Consider the following 22656-nt stretch of genomic DNA (forward strand, 5'->3'; position numbering starts at 1 on the left):
GTGAATTCATACATAAATTGGATACAAGTTACAGTGAAGCCGGACCAAACTCCAAACAAAGCAACAGATCGATCGAGACCCAAAGAAACAAATTAAACACATAATATGAACCGTCACATTTTATTGCTTAGAAGTCAGAAGCAAGAGGAACATGTTCGGAAGTCATGAAGACATTTCCGTAGGTAATTCCAGCGAGTCCACCACCGATGAGTGGTCCGACCCAGTAGACCCAGTGACCAGAGAAGTCTCCTGCTGCAACAGCTGGTCCAAAGGAACGTGCTGGGTTCATGGATCCACCGGAGAATGGACCAGCAGCGAGGATGTTGGCACCGACGATTAGACCAATGGCCAGAGGAGCGATGGTTCCAAGAGAACCTTTCTTGGGATCAGCGGCAGTGGCATAGACGGTGTAGACCAAAGCGAAGGTGATGATGATCTCCATCACTACTCCTTCTATCGCTCCTACTCCAGCAGCAACGCTGTGGGTTGGAACAGCCTGCATTTTACCATAGTTTAAGTGTTTGTTAATTTTATGAGTTTCTACTAATTAAACAGCATCAGTAGTTGTATATTAGTGGAAAGGAAACCTTAGAAAATTCTAATAACGTTCATTTGAATTAGACAAAAACTTTAAACAAATCAGACAGAAACGGACAAACGAAAGCTATTAAATTAGAATATGAAGTTTTCTTTGTTGACCTTGTTAACTGTATATCTTCTCTATCAAAAGAGAAGTACCATTTTTATCTACTATAAAATAGTCATACTAGAAGTCTAGGTCTATATATTCAAATAACTTTTTTATTGTTTACATTAGTTTATTTAATGTATAACATTTCTAAATAATTATAAGGATATTAATAACAAATCCATTTTAACTATAAATTTAAATTTTAGTTTTAGGAATAACAAAATCTGTTGAGAAAAAATCTAACAAAATCTTTTAAAAAATTTAAATATTCTTTTAATTAATGCACTTATTAATTTCGCAATTAGTAGTATAATATTATTATAAATTAATTTTAATTAAATTTTTATTATAAACAAAATAATGAAATTATATGCTAATTTTATAAATTTTATAAGTATATTCTACATTATATTAAAATAGAAATAATTAATGAATTACATATTAAAATTATGTTGAATTGGTAAACCAATATATTTTGAAAAATAGTTTCATTAAGATAAATAAATAAAATATTATTCACCGTTTAAAGTGACTAAAATATCATTCACCTTTTAAAATGATTAATATTCATAAATTAAGTAATAATTTTTACAAAAAATAAAACTGTTAACATATGTTAAATTTTAATATTTAGAACTATATATCATGTGTTAAGTTATTTTTAAAATTGACAGCAATATATTATTATAAATTATTATATACAAAATAATATAAAATTTTATATCTATAAATGAAATGTTACCCGCACGGATGTGCGGGTTAGAATCTAGTTGTCATTATGTTGTAACCTAATTTATAAGATTGAGATTGTCTTCCAAAAACCTAGACTATGTTATTTTTTTTTTTTACAAAAAAGGGTGTTATGTTTTGTAGACCAACAACGAAGTTATTGAAGTTATGTCATTGTAGCCTTGTTAGTCTACAAAACATAACAAAAAGTCTACAAAACATAACAAAAAAAAAAATTAGAAGTTTGTTCAAAAAAATAACAAGGAAGTTATGTCATTGTAACTTTGTTGGTTTACAAAAGAAAATAATTTTTTTTTATTAAAAGGTTTATTTTGATAGAAATCATTAGTAGAGATTTAATTGACGCACTTCTTCTTCTATTAATTTTGACTGGTGGAAAAAAAAAAAAGCGATTTTATTGTCCTAGTAAGGACGTTGTGATGAGTACATACCAAACCACCGGTGACGTATTTAAGAAGGAAGCAAGCGGCGGTAGAGCCGAGAAGCTGAGCCACCCAGTAGAAAACTCCGGTGATTAGGGTGATTTGACCACCGACAGCGAGCCCAAAAGTGACGGCTGGGTTCACATGGCCACCGGAGATATTGGCTCCGACTGCAACCGCCACGAAGAGGGCGAAACCATGGCACACCGCGATGGCGACAAGCCCCGGGGTATCAAGAGCCGCATCTGACGTCAGCTTCGCTGTATACATAAATGTGACACATTCATTAAGAATAATGGACCCACTGTTACGGATTATGAAAGATTATTTAGATATGCTTAGTTACGAACCGTAGGCAATGGCGGAACCAACACCAGCGAAAACAAAGAGCAAAGTGGAGATGAACTCAGCCAGGTAAGCTCTTAGAGAAGCCAAGCTGAAAGAATCATCAAAAGAACCAAAGGCAAGTCCAGCCATTGTTTTAGATGAAAACTGAAGAAGAGGAAGTGTTTGAAGTTTTTTTTTTTGCTTAATGAAGAAGATGATAAGACTTTTTGCATGCCACTGTCTTTTTATATAGGCGTACCGTCATATATCCATGCATAATGTATATTTTAAAACTAATCTTCTATGAGTTTATTTTTGTGGTGGGTTGGATACAGATTAATAAATGATTTCATGTGTGTTTCCATTTTACTCTATAGTTGCCTAAAAAGACTAAAATAATAAAATTGATCTGGAATACTCTAGAGAAACAAATAGGAACATACATATTCACAGTTTCACACATAAATAGTAGTTCATTTTTATCAGAATGCAATCATACGATATAATTCATGACCTATTATTAGTCTTTACGAATTTTTCATTATCTAAACTAGCTACAAAGGAACATTAGTGCGACAAAAAGCGAATACTCAAGTTAAAATGAAAGTAGGGTTATCAATCAAATTGTTTCAAGTGATGATTGGTTCATTAGTTAAAATATATAGGAAAAATCTCAAAATACCAATTTTATGATTTAATTTACAAGATACCATCCAAATCCAAAATTTAGAAATATACTACAACTTTAAATTTATGATGTTTTAAAAAAAAATTCCAATGAGTTTCTAATCAGTTAGATCATGATTAATAGGGGTTCTTAGAATGAGGTTTTTAGGGTGGATTCTTAGCGGAATATAAAAAACTGTCTTTTAACTTTTAATTAAAAATGCTAAGAACCGGTTCTTAAATATCTTATTTAAAAATCGGTTCTTGGTTTTTTAATTAAAAATTAAGAGACGGATTCTTATATTCCGCTTAGAATCTCACCTTAAGAAACCCTCCATTAATCATGCTCTTACTAACTCTTTCTGAAGTTTTAAAATTCTTCTTAATTAGATTTAAAGTTTGTATGTTTTGGGAGTTTTTAAAATGTGATTTTTGGAAATGAAACTTATGTTATATTGTTTTCCGAATGAACTTTGAGCTATATATTAGTTTTTTTGTTAATAAAAATAAATTAACTGATAATGTTTTACATAGAGCGGCGGATGTCTCAAAAAATTAGTCAACAATTTGGATCAGATTTGTTCATTTTAGTAAAAAATGGCCGGTTTAAAATAGTGGCCGGTTTGAAGTGATTGAAATTAAGGTGGTGGTGGTGGACCTAAAAGACAGAGGAGCTTCAAAATTTGAAAAAGGATGTAGAACATAAAGATGAGATTGGACTCGAGGGACAAGAAAACAAATGGATACGAACGACAAGTATGAGCTGTAATCAATGTGTATGGGTGATAGATCAGCCAAAACATGATGTGGTTGCATGTGACATGCTACTCTTTTTTTCCCTGTGATTTGATCAGATTTTGAAGATGTGACCCATTTATGATTATATTCCATTTCACAATGTTATCTTGGGCCCCTCTACTATTTACCCATTCTATGAACATTCTCAATCATATTAATTGATTCTCCATCTTGTACATTCTTCACACTTATTGAATCCAGAGTTAGCTAGATGTTGTCGTTTCATCAAACTTAAAGATAAAATATATCTAACAACGTTAACATTCATTAACGTCAAATTTACACATTTTGGATTCTAAATTTGTTTAATCAGAAATTTTAGGTTTTATAATAAGAACATACGATAAATGTAAATATTTTGGTAATACAAAACAAAAAGTTGTTAGGTCTTTTAAATTATACGTTAGGGATGTACATTAGTCGCGACTATTTTAGAATATGCTATTTTCTTTATCATCAACTTTTTTTACTTCCTTTAGTTCAGAAAGAAGATTTTCAGCTTTCTCAAAAACAATCATATGTTATGTTTTACCAAGAAAAATCATGTGTTATGTTTTTTTGGTATGAATGTTAAGACAATATCATATGTTTTGTTGAGATGGGAATGGCATGTTTTGATTGTTTTACGTCTATATATACACTTTTCTTCAACTATTGTGGTTCTTACTACAAGAAACTCAAGACATCTTTGATTACAAAGTTCATTGCTGTCACCTTACCAAATATGCCAAGAGTCGTTAGATGGGATCATTATTCTCCTAATTAACTTTACCTGGATGTTAAGCTTGGTTAGTGGAATGATAACCCATTTTCAACTTATCATGACTATATATTATACTATATAACCAAACAATGATGGTTTGTGATTGGTTGTAGGCCGGTGGAATTATACGAATCTTAAGAGTTTAATAAGTTTGATTTTGGGTGTCTCGCCTCCATGCACATGAATCTTTCCAATTTTAGATCTGTTGACATGGTATGTAGCTCAATACTTAATCAACAGCTTTTAATAAAGCTTATTTTGATAAAGCTTATCTTAACAATACTATAACTAACCATTAGGTAATAACTCGCGCCTTGCGTACGGTGAGATTATCAATTTCGTTTTTCTTTTAGATATGAAGACATTAAATCTGACATCAGTTCGGCTTTATGTTGTTTTTTTGGTTTTTTATCTCCTAAAATATAATTATCATTCAATTTCATATTTATTTTGCTTTGTTCGGTTAAAATGATTGAAGTTTTTTCATTATTTTCGGTGATAAATCAATTTTTTTTTTGGTTTCATGTTATATGAATTTTAGACAGTTCTGATGTCGAATCAATGGTTTTGGTGATAAACAAAAAAACGTTGATATGAACTAAATGATAAAACAATCATGTTTAAAGTAAACAAAATAGGAAACTAATTTTTTTTCCTAAACAATTTTGTCGTGAAGAGCTCTGTCGAAATGAAGCGTCATCACACTAATTTTCAGAGTGCTGTGAAATTGTCACGTGAAAAATATAGTGTGAACGCATTAAAAATAAATGTTTCTCTTTTAATATATAGGAGATTTTTAACGAAAATGTACCATAGTTCCAATATGTTTCATTAATAAAATATATATCTCATAAAATGTACCATAGTTCCAATATATACTTTTAAATAAATAAACAAAAATACTTCGTTAATATATGATTTGTAAAGTATCATCAAACAAATTTCAACAAATATAAATTTTCAAAATAAAAATTATATACATAAAATTGATATTAGATATATATCTTTATAACATATTTTATATTTTAAATATTAATTTAAAAACATAAATATATTCGCACAGATGTACGGATTAATATCTAGTATATATTGATATCATGCATATTTCCAGTGTTTTATCCATCCATCCATATGCATTTTGATCATATAGATTAGGATTTAGTCATGTTTAGGTTGCATTTTGCATACATGAGTCCTTATCAGGTATTGGAGTATCACATGGAGTTCTTGGAGACGTTTGGGTGCATTTGGAGCTCAAAAGAAGTGTTTAAAGTGATCAGCGGACGAGCAACACACCGGAGCGACCTAACCGCAACGACGTCCTGAAGTCGCTGTGCCTTACCTCTCGGAGCGACCACGTTGGAGCGACGTCCTGAAGTCGCTCGCTCTTTTGACGAAACAGAGCTCAAAACTGAAGCCGGAGCGACCTCTCGCAGCGACACCCTGAGGTCGCTCCCGAAGCCCAGAGCGACGTGCTGGAGCGACTTGCCGAGGTCGCTGCGCGTCGCCTATCTGCTCGAATTCATGTTTTCTCAAGGGTCTTTTTGTCATTTTATTATGCACGTTTTTTATTCTGAAAACCTATGTTTTAATACTCTGTAAGCCACCAAGAGGGGATTATCTTTGTTCTTAGAAAAACCACCAAAAACCTTTGGAAAGTCATCTCTTTGAATCAATTGATCAGTTTATTATTGAAAATTCTGTGTTCTTATCTATTTCCTGTGTTTCTCTACATGATTAATCTGAAATCCAACATGGGTTTAAGAGGAATCATGGAGATTAGTGAGTAATCACCTTTTGAATTCATGGGTTAGGGAGATTGAGGGTGATTAGGTTAGAACTAGGATGTTTTAGTGTAGATCATTCATATTTCCTTGCTAGTTGAGTGAGCATAATGCATCTTCTGAGTTGGCCACTCAGTAGTTGAACCTTAGGCATTTCCCCCCGAAAGGTGTTCGAGGAAATGCCCGAGACAACTCTTCTTAGCTTTTAGCATACTTTGCCAAAGACATTTGTTGTTAGAGGTGCTAAGATAGCCATTGGACTTGCTAGTTATGATTGCTTTCATATTATTCAACCAAAGACATTTGATGTTTGAATTGTGTTAAGTAAATGAACATTCATCTAGACATAGAGTTTGTTTAGGATTGTGTCCAAGCTTAAGGTTAATAGATTGATTGATCGTTTGCCATCTTTAGTTCGAAACTTGATCACCCGAGGTCTAATCCCTATATCCATGAGTTCTCTTTTCCAATAGTTAAGAAAGTATCATTTAGTTATTTCTTTTAATTAGTCATAGTTTAAAAACCCATCTAAATCATTGATTGCACTTAGATTAAGTGATTACTTGCATTCTTGGTGCTTTGATATCTCTCAGAACTGGTTCGACAATCATTTATACTACAGCATTTGTCTTAGGAGCCTTGAAAACTCCTAACATTAAATTGGCGCCGTTGCCAAATTCTGAGTAGATTTGAACATTGAGATTTAGTCAATTGCTTGAGACTAAGTCATTTTTATTTTCTTTTGTTACTGACTCTTCTTCACCTCTCTTTAATCTACAGGTGTATGAACTTGAGGAGCAGGGGTCCATCAAACCTAGTTCCAAGAGCAGCAGACATCAGGGCTTTAGAGAGAGAGTGTGCTAGAAAGAGAAGAGAAGAAGAACATCAGGCTCAATTGCAGAGACTGAACACTGACATGGGAGACGTTCATCAAGAAGATGCAGGCGTCAATGGCGCTAACAACAATGGTCCACCTAACCAACAGCGAGCAGCTCGACCCATTGGCACTTACGACCGTCCAAACATTCATGGTCATAGATTGGGAATCCGAGCACCCGCTGTGGCAGCCAACAACTTTGAGATCAAGTCAGGACTCCTCAACGTGATTGAGAACAACAAGTATCATGGCTTGGCTCTAGAGGATCCATTTGATCACTTGGACAGGTTCGACAGCTACTGTGGGTTGTCAAAAACCAATGGTGTGTCCGAAGATGCCTTAAAGCTCAAGCTATTCCCTTTCTCTTTGGGGGATAAGGCACGTCAGTGGGAGAAGTCTCTACCCAGCGACTCCATTACCACTTGGGATGACTGCAAGAAAGCATTCTTGGAGAAGTTCTTCTCTACTTCAAGAACTGCTAAGCTGAGAAACGAGATTTCCAGCTTTCAACAGAAGGGCTTGGAAGGTTTCAGTGAAGCCTGGGAGAGATTCAAGGGCTACCAAGCTCAATGCCCACACCATGGTTTCTCTAAGGAGAGCTTGCTGAGCACATTCTACCGTGGTGCTCTCCCTAAGTACAGGGCCAGACTGGATACAGCTAGTAATGGGTTCTTCTTGGGGAGAACTGAGGAGGATGCAGAGGAGCTGGTTGACAACATGGTTAAGAGTGATGCAGTCTACAGTGGAGACCACGACAGAAGCAGTAGAACTGAGGATAAGCAAACGAGGAAGGAGTTGAAAGCTCTACAGGATAAGATAGACATTCTCCTTGCTGATAAAGCTACCCAAGAGCAGCTGCACTTTGTCGGCAACCCAAGCCAAGAGACACCAGTTGTTGTCCATGAAGTTGAGGGTTTGGAAGGTCAGGAAGAGCTGTGTTTCATCAACAACAATGGTAGCTGGTACAAGAAAGAACCCAACTTTCAGTACAACAACTACCAACAGAAATCCTATTCCAACAACCAGCAGAGTGGTTATCAGCCTCGGAACAATCAGCAAGGCAGCTATCAACCTCAGCAGAACCCTCCTCCTGGTTTCAACAACAAGGGCAACCATTCTTCCCAACAACAATCTAATCCCTCTACCTCCACTCCTCAAGTCAGCAGCACTGATGCTCTACTGAAACAAATCCTGGAGTCTCAAACAAGAAGTGAGAAGCATGTTGGCTATGAGTTGAAGAATCTTCACTCAAAGATTGATGGGAGCTACAATGAGCTCAACAACAAGTTCAGAGCTTTGGAGAACCAGTTTGCTGCCATGAACACTCAACAAAATCGCCAACAAGGTTCTCTACCTGGAAAATCTGAGCAAAACCCCAAGGAAACCATGAAAGCTATCACTCTCAGGAGTGGTAAGGAGTTACCTCAGAGAACTCTCACCAAGGATGCTGAGAAACAAAGTGAGGGGGTTGCCATCACCATAGATGATGAAGTGGTGATTGTTGATGAGAAGATCAATGACGAGATCTTGGAAAAGATAGTGGAAGCAAAAGGAAAGGAAAGGTTGGAGAAGAGAAGAAAACAGTTAAAGATGGTGAAGTCGTCACTCCTGCAAGTGAAAACTCTTTTGTTCCTCCTGCCTATGAACCCAAGCTTCCATTCCCAGGTCGATTCAAGAGGCAGCTGCTAGAGAAGTACAAAGCTTTGTTTGACAAGCAAATGAGTGAAGTCCAAGTCACAATGCCCATTATAGATGCTTTCATGCTGATCCCTCAATACAGCAAGTTCCTCAAAGATGCTGTAGCTGCAAAGAAGAAAGAGATGGAGGGCATGGTGATTCTCACTCATGAGTGCAGTGCTATCATTCAGAGGCTGGTCATTCCAAAGAAGCTAGAAGATCCTGGATGCTTCACATTACCTTGCGCTCTTGGGCCTATGGTATTTGATAGATGTCTCTGCGATTTGGGAGCTAGTGTCAGCTTGATGCCCCTATCTGTTGCTAAGAAGCTGGGTTTCACTCAGTACAAGAAGTGTAGACTTTCTCTGGTATTGGCTGATCGTTCAGTGAAGTACCCTGTGGGTATCTTAGAGGACCTCCCAGTGATGGTTGGAAATTATGAGATCCCTACAGACTTTGTGGTGCTTGAAATGGGTGAAGAAGCTCAAGATCCTTTAATCCTTGGAAGACCTTTCTTAGCCACAGCAGGAGCTATTGTTAATGTTAAAGAAGGCAAGATTGATCTCCATCTGGGTAAAGGGCACGTTCTGCATTTCGACATCAAGGAAGTAATGAGGAGGCCAACAGTTCAAGGACAAGTGTTCTACATCGAAGAGATGGATGCCCTTGCTGATGAACTCCTTGAAGAGTTGTCACTAGAGGACCCTCTACAGCATGCTTTAACTGTAGAGAAGGAGACTGAGGTGATTGAGAACCTGGAGAGTACTGCCTATGGGATGATGCTGGATTCACACCAGGCGTTTTTCAGTAAGGACCAGTACGAGGAGCTTCCACAGATGGTTCACCAACAAGTCTCAGTCACTCAACAAGAGGACAACCAGCAGGATGACTGGAGTGAACTTAAGGCACCTAAAGTGGAGCTTAAACCTCTTCCCCATGGTGTAAGGTATGCATTCCTTGGTCCTAATGAAACTTACCCTGTCATTGTGAGTAGTGAACTTACTGAAAATGAGCTATCTGAACTTTTGAAAACACTTAAAAGATTTAGAAAGGCAATAGGTTACTCACTAGATGACATCAAGGGGATATCACCCTCTTTGTGCATGCATAGGATACATCTTGAGGATGAATCAATGACTTCTATCGAGCATCAAAGAAGGTTAAATCCTAACCTGAAGGATGTTGTAAAGAAAGAGATTCTTAAACTCCTAGATGCTGGTGTTATTTACCCTATCTCAGATTCTAAATGGGTATCACCTGTGCATGTTGTACCAAAGAAAGGTGGTATCACTGTGATCAAGAATGACAAGGATGAATTGATACCAACAAGAACCATCACAGGTCATAGAATGTGCATTGATTACCGAAAACTAAACTCTGCATCTAGAAAGGATCATTTTCCACTACCATTTATTGATCAGATGCTTGAGAGACTTGCAAATCACCCATTCTATTGTTTCCTTGATGGGTACTCAGGATTTTTCCAAATCCCCATACATCCCAATGATCAAGAGAAAACGACATTCACATGTCCCTATGGTACCTTTGCATATCGAAGAATGCCATTTGGACTATGTAATGCTCCAGCCACCTTTCAAAGGTGCATGATGTCAATTTTCTCTGATCTGATTGAGGATGTTGTGGAGGTATTCATGGATGATTTCTCTGTCTACGGATCTTCGTTTTCTGCTTGTTTGTCAAATTTGTGCAGGGTCCTACAGAGATGTGAAGGGATTGTGCTAGGACACAAGATTTCAGAGAAGGGGATTGAGGTGGATAAAGCCAAAATCGATGTTATGGTTGGTCTGCCTCCACCAAAGACAGTGAAAGACATCCGGAGTTTTCTTGGTCATGCTGGATTCTACAGGAAGTTCATCAAGGATTTCTCCATGATCACTAGACCTTTGACCAGGCTTCTGTGCAAGGAAGCTACCTTCAGTTTTGATGTGGAATGTCTACAAGCTTTCAAGAAGCTGAAAGGTGAACTCGTTAGTGCCCCAATTGTCCAGCCACCTGATTGGGATCTCCCTTTTGAGATCATGTGTGACGCCAGTGACTATGCTGTGGGAGCTGTTCTGGGGCAGAAGAAAGATGGCAAAACCCATGTGATCTACTATGCCAGCCAAACCCTCAATGATGCTCAGATGAGGTATGCCACAACAGAGAAGGAGATGCTGGCAATTGTTTTTGCCTTTGAGAAGTTCAGAAGCTACTTGGTTGGGTCTAAAGTCATTGTCTACACAGATCATGCTGCCTTGAGACACCTTTTGGCCAAGAAGGATGCAAAACCCAGGCTTTTGAGGTGGATCCTTTTGCTCCAAGAGTTTGATATGGAGATCAAGGACAAACCTGGAGTTGAGAATGGAGTAGCTGATCATTTGTCCAGGTTGAGGGTAGAGTCTGGTATCCCTATTGACGAAGGACTTCCTGAGGAGCAGATCATGGCTATCGAAGCAGTGATAGCAGTTTGTGAGACTGGTAGGAAGCTGGAAGAAGTCAAAGCAACAGAGGAGAAAGAACCCTGGTATGCTGATTTGGTGAACTACCTAGCCACAGGAAGAGAACCTTTGAATCTTGTGGGCTATGCCAAGAAGAAGTTCTATAAGGATGTGAAAAGATACTACTGGGATGAGCCCTACCTCTACATTCTCTGCAAGGATCAGCTTTATAGGAGAGTGGTTGCAAATGAGGAGATTGATGGGATCCTTGCACAGTGTCATGGATCATCCTATGGAGGTCACTTTGCCACCTTCAAAACAGTTGCAAAAGTATTACAAGCTGGATTCTGGTGGCCACATATGTTCAAGGATACACAAGACTTTGTTTCGAAGTGTGATTCTTGCCAAAGAAGAGGAAACATCACCAAGAGGAATGAGATGCCTCAAAATCCAATCCTTGAAGTTGAAGTGTTTGATGTCTGGGGTATTGACTTCATGGGACCATTTCCATCATCTTTTGGCAACAAATATATCCTTGTGGCTGTTGATTATGTCTCCAAATGGGTGGAAGCCATTGCAAGCCCCACCAATGATGCTAGAGTTGTAATCAAGATGTTCAAGAGCATCATCTTCCCAAGGTTTGGAGTTCCAAGAGTTGTAATCAGTGATGGAGGTTCCCACTTCATTAACAAACTGCTTGAGGGACTTCTCAAGAAGAACGGTGTGAAGCACAAGGTGGCAACTCCTTATCATCCCCAAACAAGTGGCCAAGTTGAGATTTCTAACAGGGAGATCAAATCTATCCTGGAGAAGATTGTGGGGATTACAAGGAAGGATTGGTCTAATAAGCTTGACGATGCACTTTGGGCTTATAGGACAGCGTACAAGACACCACTGGGCACCACACCTTTCAACCTAGTGTATGGGAAAGCTTGCCATTTGCCAGTGGAGCTTGAGTACAAGGCACTATGGGCAATAAAGTTGCTGAACTTTGACATCAAGAGTGCCAAGGAGAAAAGGCTCTTTCAGCTACACGAGCTTGATGAGATAAGAATGGATGCTTTCGAGAACTCAAGAATCTACAAGGAGAAGACTAAGGCTTTCCATGACAAGAACATCCTGAAGAGAGAGTTTAAAGAAGGAGACCAAGTTCTTCTCTACAACTCTAGGCTGAAGTTGTTTCCAGGAAAGCTTAAGTCAAGGTGGTCCGGTCCTTTCAAGGTCAAGGAGGTTAGACCATATGGAGCAATAGTTTTGTGGAGCACTGATGGAAGAGACTTCACAGTCAATGGACAAAGGGTTAAGCTCTACATGGCTACTGCACCAGAGGAAGATGGGGTTTCAACTCCACTGTCTGATCCTACCCCGGCCTAATCTAAAAGGAGGCAAAGTCAAGCTCGGGACTTAAAACAAGCTCACTTGGGAGGAAGTCCCATGCGTATCCTTGTACATATTGCATTGGTATTTCCATTTTTCATCTTATTGCATAAAAAAAAAAAAAGAAAAGAGAAGAAGTTGTGTGCAGGTGCTTGATCGGTTCAGTTTTGAGCAGGAGTCGTGCGTGGGAGCGAGGTCTCACAGCGACACCTCAAGGTCGCTCCAGCTGGGAGCGAGGTTTCGAGAGCGACACTCCAAGGTCGCTCGCGTTTTCGTCGTCGGATCAAGAAAAATCGCCTCAGAGCGAGGTCTCGGAGCGAGGCCGAAAGGTCGCTCCAGCTGGGAGCGACATTATGGGAGCGACACCTCGGAGTCGCTCGCGTTTTCGACGAAACGGAGCTCAAAAACTGACCCGGAGCGACGTCCTAGAGCGACACCTTGAAGTCGCTCCAGCCCAGAGCGAGGTTTCTAGAGCGACACTTCAAGGTCGCTCGCGGTTTTGTCGAAACACGACGCGAGGAAACGACTCGGGAGCGACCTTTCCCAGCGACACCCTCACGTCGCTCCCGAACCGGTCCAGGTAAGTTTCCTAACTCTAAACCCCGGTTTAATTCAAGTAAACCGACCCTAACCACCCTAGACCGAACCGGACGACCCTAACCCTACCCCAACCCCCGCGACTCTATCTCTCTCACTCTCCCCTCCTCTCACAAACTCACAAACTCTCTCAAACTCACCCACACCAAAAATCCCAAAACCTTCTCAATTCTCACCCAAATCAACTAGTTCTTGTTTCTAAACCAAGCTTTCGCCCCTGTAGCCTATTCCTCACCACCCATTCACCATTTCCTTTCATCCAGAGCAAGGTATTGAGTTTTTAAATTCAAATTCGTAGGTCCATGAACCCTAGAATTTGAAAGTCGAAATTTGGTCACTTTCTTGCTAGATTGTGGTGAAATAGACTAGGGAAAGTTTATCTATCAAGTTGGGTTGTTGAATTAATGGTGAAATTGAGTTTAATTTGCACTTTGGCAAAATTAGGGTTCATGGAATTAGGGATTTTTCGAATTTGACCTTAATTGGGTGAGTTTGTGGGTGAACTAGATGTGTTAAGGTGTTACAAGAGTGAGAATTGTTGCATTGTGTTGAACTTGAGTTTAAATTGATAATTCATTTGTTAAGTTCACTTTTGCAATTTTCTCTTGCAAAATCCTGTTTTCTTTACTTCCAACTACTTATCCTTTTTCAAGTTTTTACTTCTTCAGGTGAAAATGGTTAAGAAGACAAAGGGAAAGTTGGAAGCTGAGAAGCAAGAAGCTGAAAGAAAAGAGTTTGCACTAAGAGGAAAAGCTTTATCCTGCGAGCCAACTGGGTCAGGGACGCAGAGAACCGTTCGACAGCAGACTTTGGCTGCAAGGAAATCGCAAGAACAAGAGAAGAGGGCTGGGAAAAGTGTAGCAGTTCCCACTCATGAGGAGAGTGAAACTGAGAGTGCTGATGAGCAGGCACCTACGAAGAAAGCCAAGATGTCCAAAGGAAAAGGGGTTGCTGTTGATCGAGACAGGGCAAAAACTCCATCTGTGGAGGAGCTGTATGATCACTTGAAGAATGGGGTCACTTGGGCTCCAACCAGGTTCGCCGACCTCGATTTGCTGAAGGAGTTGGGCCTAGAATCCGATATTGAGGCGATGCTGGGACATTTGAAGATGCCAAAACTCCTCACCATGGCTTATCCTTTCTACAAGGATGTCACTTGTCAGTTCCTATCCTCTCTTGTGGTCACTTACCACGACACGGCGCATGTGAGGCAAGGATGGGGAAAAATCACGTTCAAGGTCAATGGAAGAGAATACAACATGAACTTCAAGGACATTGGGAGGGTCATGGGGTTCCAAGACCTAGAAGACCACTCACTTCCCAAGTGTGAGAACCTCCCCACAGAGCTTTGGAAGTTGATCACTGGAAACAGGCACTCTACCGGGGCTGACAAGAACTCACACATCCGACACCCGTCTGTACGCTACCTCCACAGATTGCTAGTCCATGCTTTCTACCCACGGAAGCAAGCTGGTAATGTTACTGAGGAAGACATGCGACTGCTCTGTCCGGCTATCCGTCCTTACGCTCAACCTGGAGTGTTACCCCTTCCCAGCACTGATATCTATGCTACCTTTGGGATGGTCAGTTTCTTTGTGGGCCGTCTCGAACACTACAGAGACTGGGCGTGGTACACCACTGATTCGCGCCCAAAGATGGGGATAGGCGGAATGATCACACCACTGCTCCAATTTCTGAATGTTCCCTTGGGAAAGGACGCAGCGGGGCCTAGGTTCATTGATGGCACCTACTTGAGGATTGCCACCTATTTCAGTGGGATGTATGGGAAGGACTACGTCTACCACTACTACTTGCAGGGCAAGCCAGTCGAGGTGGTTCTTCCAAACCGGAACCTGACGAGTTTAGAGATACCAGGAGCTGTCAGCTTCAACATTCCCCAGGAGTACTTTCTCGGAGAACACGGGCCTCTCGATCCAATTCAAGCAGCTTCATCAAGGAGAAGGAGTGTCCCTACGCAACCTGACCCGCCTGTTGCAGACACGTCTGAGCATATCTATGGACCTCCGCGCTACTACTTCAAGCCCCATGACGGAGTCCTTCCCCCTGGAGCTCTCCGTGATGCTCATGACCACATTGGTCGTCTCCAGAGGTGGAACAAAGCTCAGGACAGAACGATAGAAAAGCTGAAGGATAAGTGCAAGGCGCTCAGCAAGACTGTGAAGAAGCAGGCAAAGACTTCAGCCAAGTTCATGAAGAAAGTAGCTGATGTCTTAACTAGGGGAGGAATAGCTGGATGTAGCTCAGCCGATTTCGCTTTCGCGAACACCTCAAACCCCCAGCCCCCACCCCCGCCTGATGCTCTTGGCTTCCCCCTCACTGCTGCGCAGCTTCAGCGTAAGTGGAGGAACCCACCCACTCAACCTTCCACTTCCGGCAACAAATCCCCATCCCTCGCTTCTTCTGACAGTGAGCACGAGATTGACGAGGTTGAGAGCCAGCCATGGTATGGAGGCTCCGGTTCAGCATCCGGTGGTTACTACACCACCTTCCCTCCTGACGACGACGATGCTGGGGCATCTGCCCCCACCTATTATCCATAGGAGGTACTTCTTTCTCTCCCTTGTATATACCATTTCATTTTTGCATATTAGTTTTCTTCTCGGTATCTCCTTCTTTCTTTGACAACACAGAGACTGTGTAACTCAAGTTTGGGGGAGGTACCAAGCATTTGATCATGTTTGCTTTGATTGTGTTTCATTTGAGTCATGCATTGCACACCTATTTGCATAAAAAAAAAAAAGATTTTTCATTTAGTTTGCATCATTTGCACCATTAGGAGAGTCTAGAGCATATAGGTTGCATTCACTTGCATTGGGAGCAATGATTTTAAATGCCTTGTAAAGAACACTACGTTGCACCATTGAGTAGCCATGCACCTCTCGAAAAGACTTGTATGTTTCGAGCCTTGAAAACTCTTCTTGAAACTTGTTGATTGCTGAAACTCAGTCTTTGAAGCCAACTACAACCTTATTAGAAATGAATGAACTTAATGCTTCTTGCTTAGGGTCCCTTGTGTAATGAGTCATGGCTATACACACTGGAGTTGTCACATCTTTTATGCCAATTTTTTTGACAAACTCTAGTGGTAGACCACTCCCAAAACCTTTCCTTCCTTTTAAACTTTCATTGTTTGATGAGTGAGGCCTTCTTCGGAAAGTCTTACATGCGCATAATGTTGAGAGTATCGGGAACGACAATGCTTGATCTTCATTTTTGCTAGATTGGACACTCTTTTGTCTAGCTATAGGTGGGAGGGTGAGTGTTGTGATCATGATTTGGGAGAAATGAAAAATAAAAAGGATAGACTCTTTGTGCTTAAGTGAATTGATTTTCTGGGATAAGTAGAGAACCTCTAGCTCTAGTTTTGAAAAGTCTTGGCCCCCAACCTAAAAAAAAAAAAATAAAAAAAAAAAAAAAAAAAAAAAAAAAAAAAAAAAGAAAAGGGGGCTAGCAAAGTTGTTAGGAGCTAAGAAATGTTTTGAGGTTGTAGAAAAATCCCTTGTAGATTTCAAAAAGAAAGGGTTAAAGTTCATAGGATCTTTTGGTGAGAGATGTGAGTTGGGTTTGACATTTGGGAATGATTGTGTAATTGTATGTTTGGGAAAAGGGTAGAACAATGGAGATTGAGCATTGTATGCATGAGTTGGTCCCTTTCTTAGATATATTATGTGCAATGTCAAGGCTACTTGTTTTGAGAGTAAACCACCTTAAAGATCATATGTTTTGAACCTCTTGAATCACTTGAATAAAAGCCTTCCCTTACCCAACCAAATGACTTGGACCAACGGACCATTTGCAAGAATTCACCTGATGTTTTGTGCTTAATGAATGTGAGAGTTGGTTGATTTGAATGTGTGGATGCTTGATGATGAGTGTAGGGACAAAAGGAGTTGAGATAGGCCTAGAGAAGCTAGAGTGTAATAAGAGAGTGTGCTAATTATATTTGCTAGTGGTGTTTCTTTTGGCTATGAGCTCCCACCTTCAAATCTCTCTCCCTATGAGTTCTAGAAAGTTCACTTGTGGACAAGCAAAGAACAAGTTTGGGGGAGTTGATATCATGCATATTTCCATTGTTTTATCCATCCATCCATATGCATTTTGATCATATAGATTAGGATTTAGTCATGTTTAGGTTGCATTTTGCATACATGAGTCCTTATCAGGTATTGGAGTATCACATGGAGTTCTTGGAGACGTTTGGGTGCATTTGGAGCTCAAAAGAAGTGTTTAAAGTGATCAGCGGACGAGCAACACACCGGAGCGACCTAACCGCAGCGACGTCCTGAAGTCGCTGTGCCTTACCTCTCGGAGCGACCACGTTGGAGCGACGTCCTGAAGTCGCTCGCTCTTTTGACGAAACAGAGCTCAAAACTGAAGCCGGAGCGACCTCTCGCAGCGACACCCTGAGGTCGCTCCCGAAGCCCAGAGCGACGTGCTGGAGCGACTTGCCGAGGTCGCTGCGCGTCGCCTATCTGCTCGAATTCATGTTTTCTCAAGGGCCTTTTTGTCATTTTATTATGCACGTTTTTTATTCTGAAAACCTATGTTTTAATACTCTGTAAGCCACCAAGAGGGGATTATCTTTGTTCTTAGAAAAATCACCAAAAACCTTTGGAAAGTCATCTCTTTGAATCAATTGATCAGTTTATTATTGAAAATTCTGTGTTCTTATCTATTTCCTGTGTTTCTCTACATGATTAATCTGAAATCCAACATGGGTTTAAGAGGAATCATGGAGATTAGTGAGTAATCACCTTTTGAATTCATGGGTTAGGGAGATTGAGGGTGATTAGGTTAGAACTAGGATGTTTTAGTGTAGATCATTCATATTTCCTTGCTAGTTGAGTGAGCATAATGCATCTTCTGAGTTGGCCACTCAGTAGTTGAACCTTAGGCATTTCCCCCCGAAAGGTGTTCGAGGAAATGCCCGAGACAACTCTTCTTAGCTTTTAGCATACTTTGCCAAAGACATTTGTTGTTAGAGGTGCTAAGATAGCCATTGGACTTGCTAGTTATGATTGCTTTCATATTATTCAACCAAAGACATTTGATGTTTGAATTGTGTTAATTAAATGAACATTCATCTAGACATAGAGTTTGTTTAGGATTGTGTCCAAGCTTAAGGTTAATAGATTGATTGATCGTTTGCCATCTTTAGTTCGAAACTTGATCACCCGAGGTCTAATCCCTATATCCATGAGTTCTCTTTTCCAATAGTTAAGAAAGTATCATTTAGTTATTTCTTTTAATTAGTCATAGTTTAAAAACCCATCTAAATCATTGATTGCACTTAGATTAAGTGATTACTTGCATTCTTGGTGCTTTGATATCTCTCAGAACTGGTTCGACAATCATTTATACTACAGCATTTGTCTTAGGAGCCTTGAAAACTCCTAACATTATATATTTATTTATAAATATTTTGAGACAGCAAAAAAACGTACAGTACGATGTAGATCGGTTTATTGAAGATCGCCGAGAAGTTAAACCGAAGTCAATTAGTTGGTTAACACAAGATGACCTACAACATAACAATTTGCTTTTCTTCTGAAAGTTGTGTAAAAGCTTTCTCTAGAACAAGACCAGCTTTCACAAATGCATAAATAATAATAACCTTCATCAGAATCATCAAATCAAGGCCTAGCGTAAACATCAATCATCAATTTTATTTCTTCAACTAGGATCTCAGAAACCCCAGTTGCTGTGATATATACCCTCACATATATTACATACTGACATTCCTATCGATCATAGACTCATAGTTAGCATGAAGGAAAAGCTGAGATATCTTTTTTCAAACATTGTCTTAATTTCTCCTAGTGGAAAAGAGATTTTTCAGTTTCTAGTCCAATACTCAAAGGCAAAAGAGTAAACAATAGGAGAGTTAAAAAATGTATTTACCTTGAAGCGTGATAAAGTTTTTCGAAGCCTCTAGCAAACCGAAAACAACTATGCTTATAGCAAAACATGTAATGCTCACGTTTTTAAATTCCAAGTCCAATAATAAAACAAGGCACAAGAGTAAAAACAAGCTCTTAGAGAAACTAGGATACAACAAGCACTTAGACCATCTCCAATAATAGATATTGTGTCAAAGTTCTAAATCAATTTTTTAATTGAAAATAATCAAATTAAAAAAATTTAGATACTTGTTTAGTTTTAACCCTTCCAATGGTAGAACCAATTAAAGGTTCTAAGTTTCACAAATTTGAAAGAGAAAAAGAAAAACAATTGGGTTTAATTTTTTTTCTTTAAATTACGCCATGTCAGAAAGTGACACCTATCACTTAGAATTGGTTCTAAAATATCTATTTTTAGAACCATATCTATCTATTTTCCTTCTTTTTGATTTAATTTTGAGTATAAAATTATTTAGAACCATGAAATAGAACTCTCATGGATACCCCATTGGATATGGTCTTAGGAGCCGAGTATTGTAAAAAAACTTTAGATATTTTAAACACTCTAAATTAATTAGTTTATTTTTGTTCTTGCTTGATCTTACCATCTAACGTACACTGAGATTTCAAACGCCTCCAATGTAAAATTCTATTTTTCCTTCTAAAATGAAGTAAAAGTGAATATGGAGTAAAAATACTTCAATCCTACTCTATTTGGAGTGATGAACAAAAAAAAAATAGATTACTCCATTTATGGAATAAACTCTATTATGGAATAAAATATGAAGTTGAGTTGGAACATTTCTTATTTTATGTTCACTTTTACTCTATTTTAGAGGAAAAAATGGAGTGCAAACGGAGATGACCTTACCCAATATAAGATTCCGAAAAACCTAAAACTTTTCTCTTCAGCTCAGTGTATATGGCTAATGTAAATGACAAAATGTGTACACTTTACCCATCGCGATTGATTGATACTCCTCGCTGTTTCCACATGTGATGGTGGGCAGTGGCGGAGGTGCTGAAGCACTAGGACGGTCATATATGACTCCTACGAAATTAATTTATGTTTTATTTTGTGTAATTTTGAATGTATAGTGAATATGAGTTCATTCTTCCAAATGCACCCTGCTATCTTTTTTATCCCATGATTTATACTGTAAATATATATATATATATATATATATATATCTCAAAAAAATTGTTATGACCTGCATAGAGTTTATTCCTACCTCCGCCACTAATGGTGGGCAATTATCATGGTCCTAATGATGATTATCATCGGATCACACACAGAAGAGGAGTATCAAGAAAGAAAGAAATACTTTACCGTTATCCCTTGCGCGATTTTGCCGGCGTTTGAGACTTTTCACGTTCAACGGTCATCTCTTTTTCTTTTAAACATATAAACGAAGTTACACGAGACTTGGTTCAATGCCACCAAAGCCTCTCTCATAAACCAACAGAAAACTCATAAAGTCGTAACTTTCGAGAAACCACACTACGTTTTGAACAATGTAAGCGCATTCAGTGCAACTTAATCAATGTTAGAAACTTAATCAATGTCAGAAACCAGTTGTAACTTTAAGCTTTACGTTAATCAATGATTACACGCATGCTTTTCTCTTGGGCGAGCCTTTGATTTTAATGCTTTTTTAACATAAAAATAAATCATTAACTTCATGTAAAGTTACGTTAGTGATTACGTAAACGCGCGGAATAGGTGTCCAAATCTTCCTTTTGGAGTAATAGTCTAGTCACATTTAAAACGCACGAAACCTTTTTCCTGTGCATTTACTTTTATAAAGAACCAACAGCAAATAACATCATCGGACAATCTTTAACAAACAGCAACAACAAACAAAAAAACAGAAAAATGTCGGAATATCTCTCCGAAGAACTAGCCCTCGAGATTCTCGCGAGGCTAACCATAAAGGATCTTGCTCGATTCAGATGCGTCTGCAAGACATGGAGAGACGTTATCAACAGCCGTGGCTTTACCGAAAGGCACCGTGACGTTTCTCCGGTGAAGTTTGTGTCGTTTTACGACAAGGGTTTCTACTTGCTTGACATGGAAGACAAGCATCCGGTTATAGAAACACCTCGTAAGCTTGATTTCCCTTTGGATCATCAGTCGATGATCGATGAATCCACATGTGTGCTTCATTGTGATGGGACGTTATGCGTGACCTTAAATAATCACACTTTCTTGGTTTGGAATCCATCTTCCAAGCGGTTCAAGATCGTACCAAATCCCGGTATATATCGAGATTCAAATATCATTGGTTTCGGTTACGATCCGGTTTCCAACGATTACAAAATCGTAACGTTTATCGACCAGGTTGATTCTTCCACGGCGCATGTTTTCGAATTCACAACCGGTTCTTGGAGAGAGAGCGTACGGATTCCTTGTCCTGATTGGTATTATAGAGAGAGAATAGGTACATTCTTGGATCAATCCCTCTATTGGATTGCGTACCGGTCTAATGTCGACCGGTTCATCCTATGCTTTAACCTCTCGACCAATGAATACCAGAAATTATCTCTCCCGGTTTACAATCAAGGTGTCACGTGTTCTTGGATAGGCGTTACAAGTCAGAAACTTTGCATTACTGAGTATGGACCATGCGAGGATATTTGGATTTCGGTTATGGAGAAAACCGGGTCATGGAACAAGATTGCAAGCCTTTCAATCTCGAATTTGATCTCTATACAAGATCATATATGCGATTATCAAGTAGAGTTCGTGTCGTTTACGAAAAGGAACGATATTGTTGTAACATTCATTGGGTATCATCATGATGATGGCGAGATGGAAGCTGAAGAACGTGTGAAGAAAAAGGTATTCTTATACAAAACCGGTGACAATACATTTCAACAAATCCGGTTCTGTAACTCTTTAGCCGGGTTTAGGTTTCTCAATAAATATGTGGAATCTCCTGTGATTACTGATCACATATTTATTTGAGACAAAGAAAATTTAACATTGGATCTGTGCTTATTATTTCGTTTAAAAAGTAATATTGCATGCAAGATTTTTTGTTTTTCAAAATGAGGATGAAAAGGTTGCCGAAAAAAGAGAGGATGAAAAGAGTTACAATGCCCAAGCCCATTGTTCTGTGGTGAAATGCAATCAACACAATAAAACTATTTTTGAACCAAGTAGGTAGGCCTCATTATCTTATGAGTAAAGATTTGACCATTAGCTTTGTGTTGCATTACACGGATAAAACGTATTATCATGGCAACTAGAGAAACTTATACTTCTAGGTAATATACAATTGCTTCAAATGGTGACCGAACATCTCTGTAATCACTTTAACAAAAAAATATGAATGACTACTAAAATTAATGACATAAGTTATGGCTAAATATGATATGGATAACTACATTTAGTTTTGATTTATTCTTTTAGTAAACTTTTGAAAATATAGTAATAACTCATACAGTACATTTATGTTAATTTATATTTTTGATAAACTTTTTAGAATATATTAATAACTCACACATCATCAGTAAAATAAATATATTCAAATAAAAAATTCTTCCGATATATCATTTCTCGGTC

At 38.8% G+C, this 22656-nt stretch overlaps 2 protein-coding genes and 1 non-coding gene across 3 annotated transcripts; 1 reads left to right on the forward strand and 2 right to left on the reverse strand.

Moving 5' to 3' along the window:
- Positions 1 to 4: 4 nt before the first annotated feature.
- On the reverse strand, positions 5 to 2473 carry LOC106452220 (aquaporin TIP2-1). Its single transcript, XM_013894278.3, has 3 exons — positions 2214 to 2473; positions 1873 to 2123; positions 5 to 496 (listed from the first exon to the last, which is right to left on the reverse strand). The coding sequence occupies exons 1-3, from the start codon at positions 2338 to 2340 to the stop codon at positions 128 to 130; spliced, it is 747 nt and encodes a 248-aa protein (XP_013749732.1). The 5' UTR covers positions 2341 to 2473; the 3' UTR covers positions 5 to 127.
- A 5085-nt stretch (positions 2474 to 7558) lies between these two features.
- On the reverse strand, positions 7559 to 7665 carry LOC125609788. Its single transcript, XR_007339933.1, has one exon. It is a non-coding gene; the product is annotated as a small nucleolar RNA R71 (small nucleolar RNA).
- A 12689-nt stretch (positions 7666 to 20354) lies between these two features.
- LOC106345378 (putative F-box protein At3g16210) lies at positions 20355 to 22140 on the forward strand. Its single transcript, XM_048779775.1, has one exon. It carries the CDS (start codon positions 20965 to 20967, stop codon positions 22054 to 22056), a length of 1092 nt encoding a protein of 363 aa, XP_048635732.1. The 5' UTR covers positions 20355 to 20964; the 3' UTR covers positions 22057 to 22140.
- Positions 22141 to 22656: the final 516 nt, after the last annotated feature.

This window comes from Brassica napus, chromosome A5 (genome assembly GCF_020379485.1).
Source record: "Brassica napus cultivar Da-Ae chromosome A5, Da-Ae, whole genome shotgun sequence".
NCBI lineage: Eukaryota > Viridiplantae > Streptophyta > Magnoliopsida > Brassicales > Brassicaceae > Brassica > Brassica napus.

What these genes read in the sequence shown, in the direction of transcription:
- LOC106452220 (XM_013894278.3), bottom strand. Translation starts at nt 2,340, where the DNA reads ATGGCTGGACTTGCCTTTGGTTCTTTTGATGATTCTTTCAGCTTGGCT. An exon ending in TGGTTCCGCCATTGCCTACG is followed by an intron (nt 2,124 to 2,213) that starts GTTCGTAACTAA and finishes TTATGTATACAG; the next exon opens with CGAAGCTGACGTCAGATGCG. An exon ending in AATACGTCACCGGTGGTTTG is followed by an intron (nt 497 to 1,872) that starts GTATGTACTCAT and finishes GGTAAAATGCAG; the next exon opens with GCTGTTCCAACCCACAGCGT.
- LOC106345378 (XM_048779775.1), top strand. Translation starts at nt 20,965, where the DNA reads ATGTCGGAATATCTCTCCGAAGAACTAGCCCTCGAGATTCTCGCGAGG.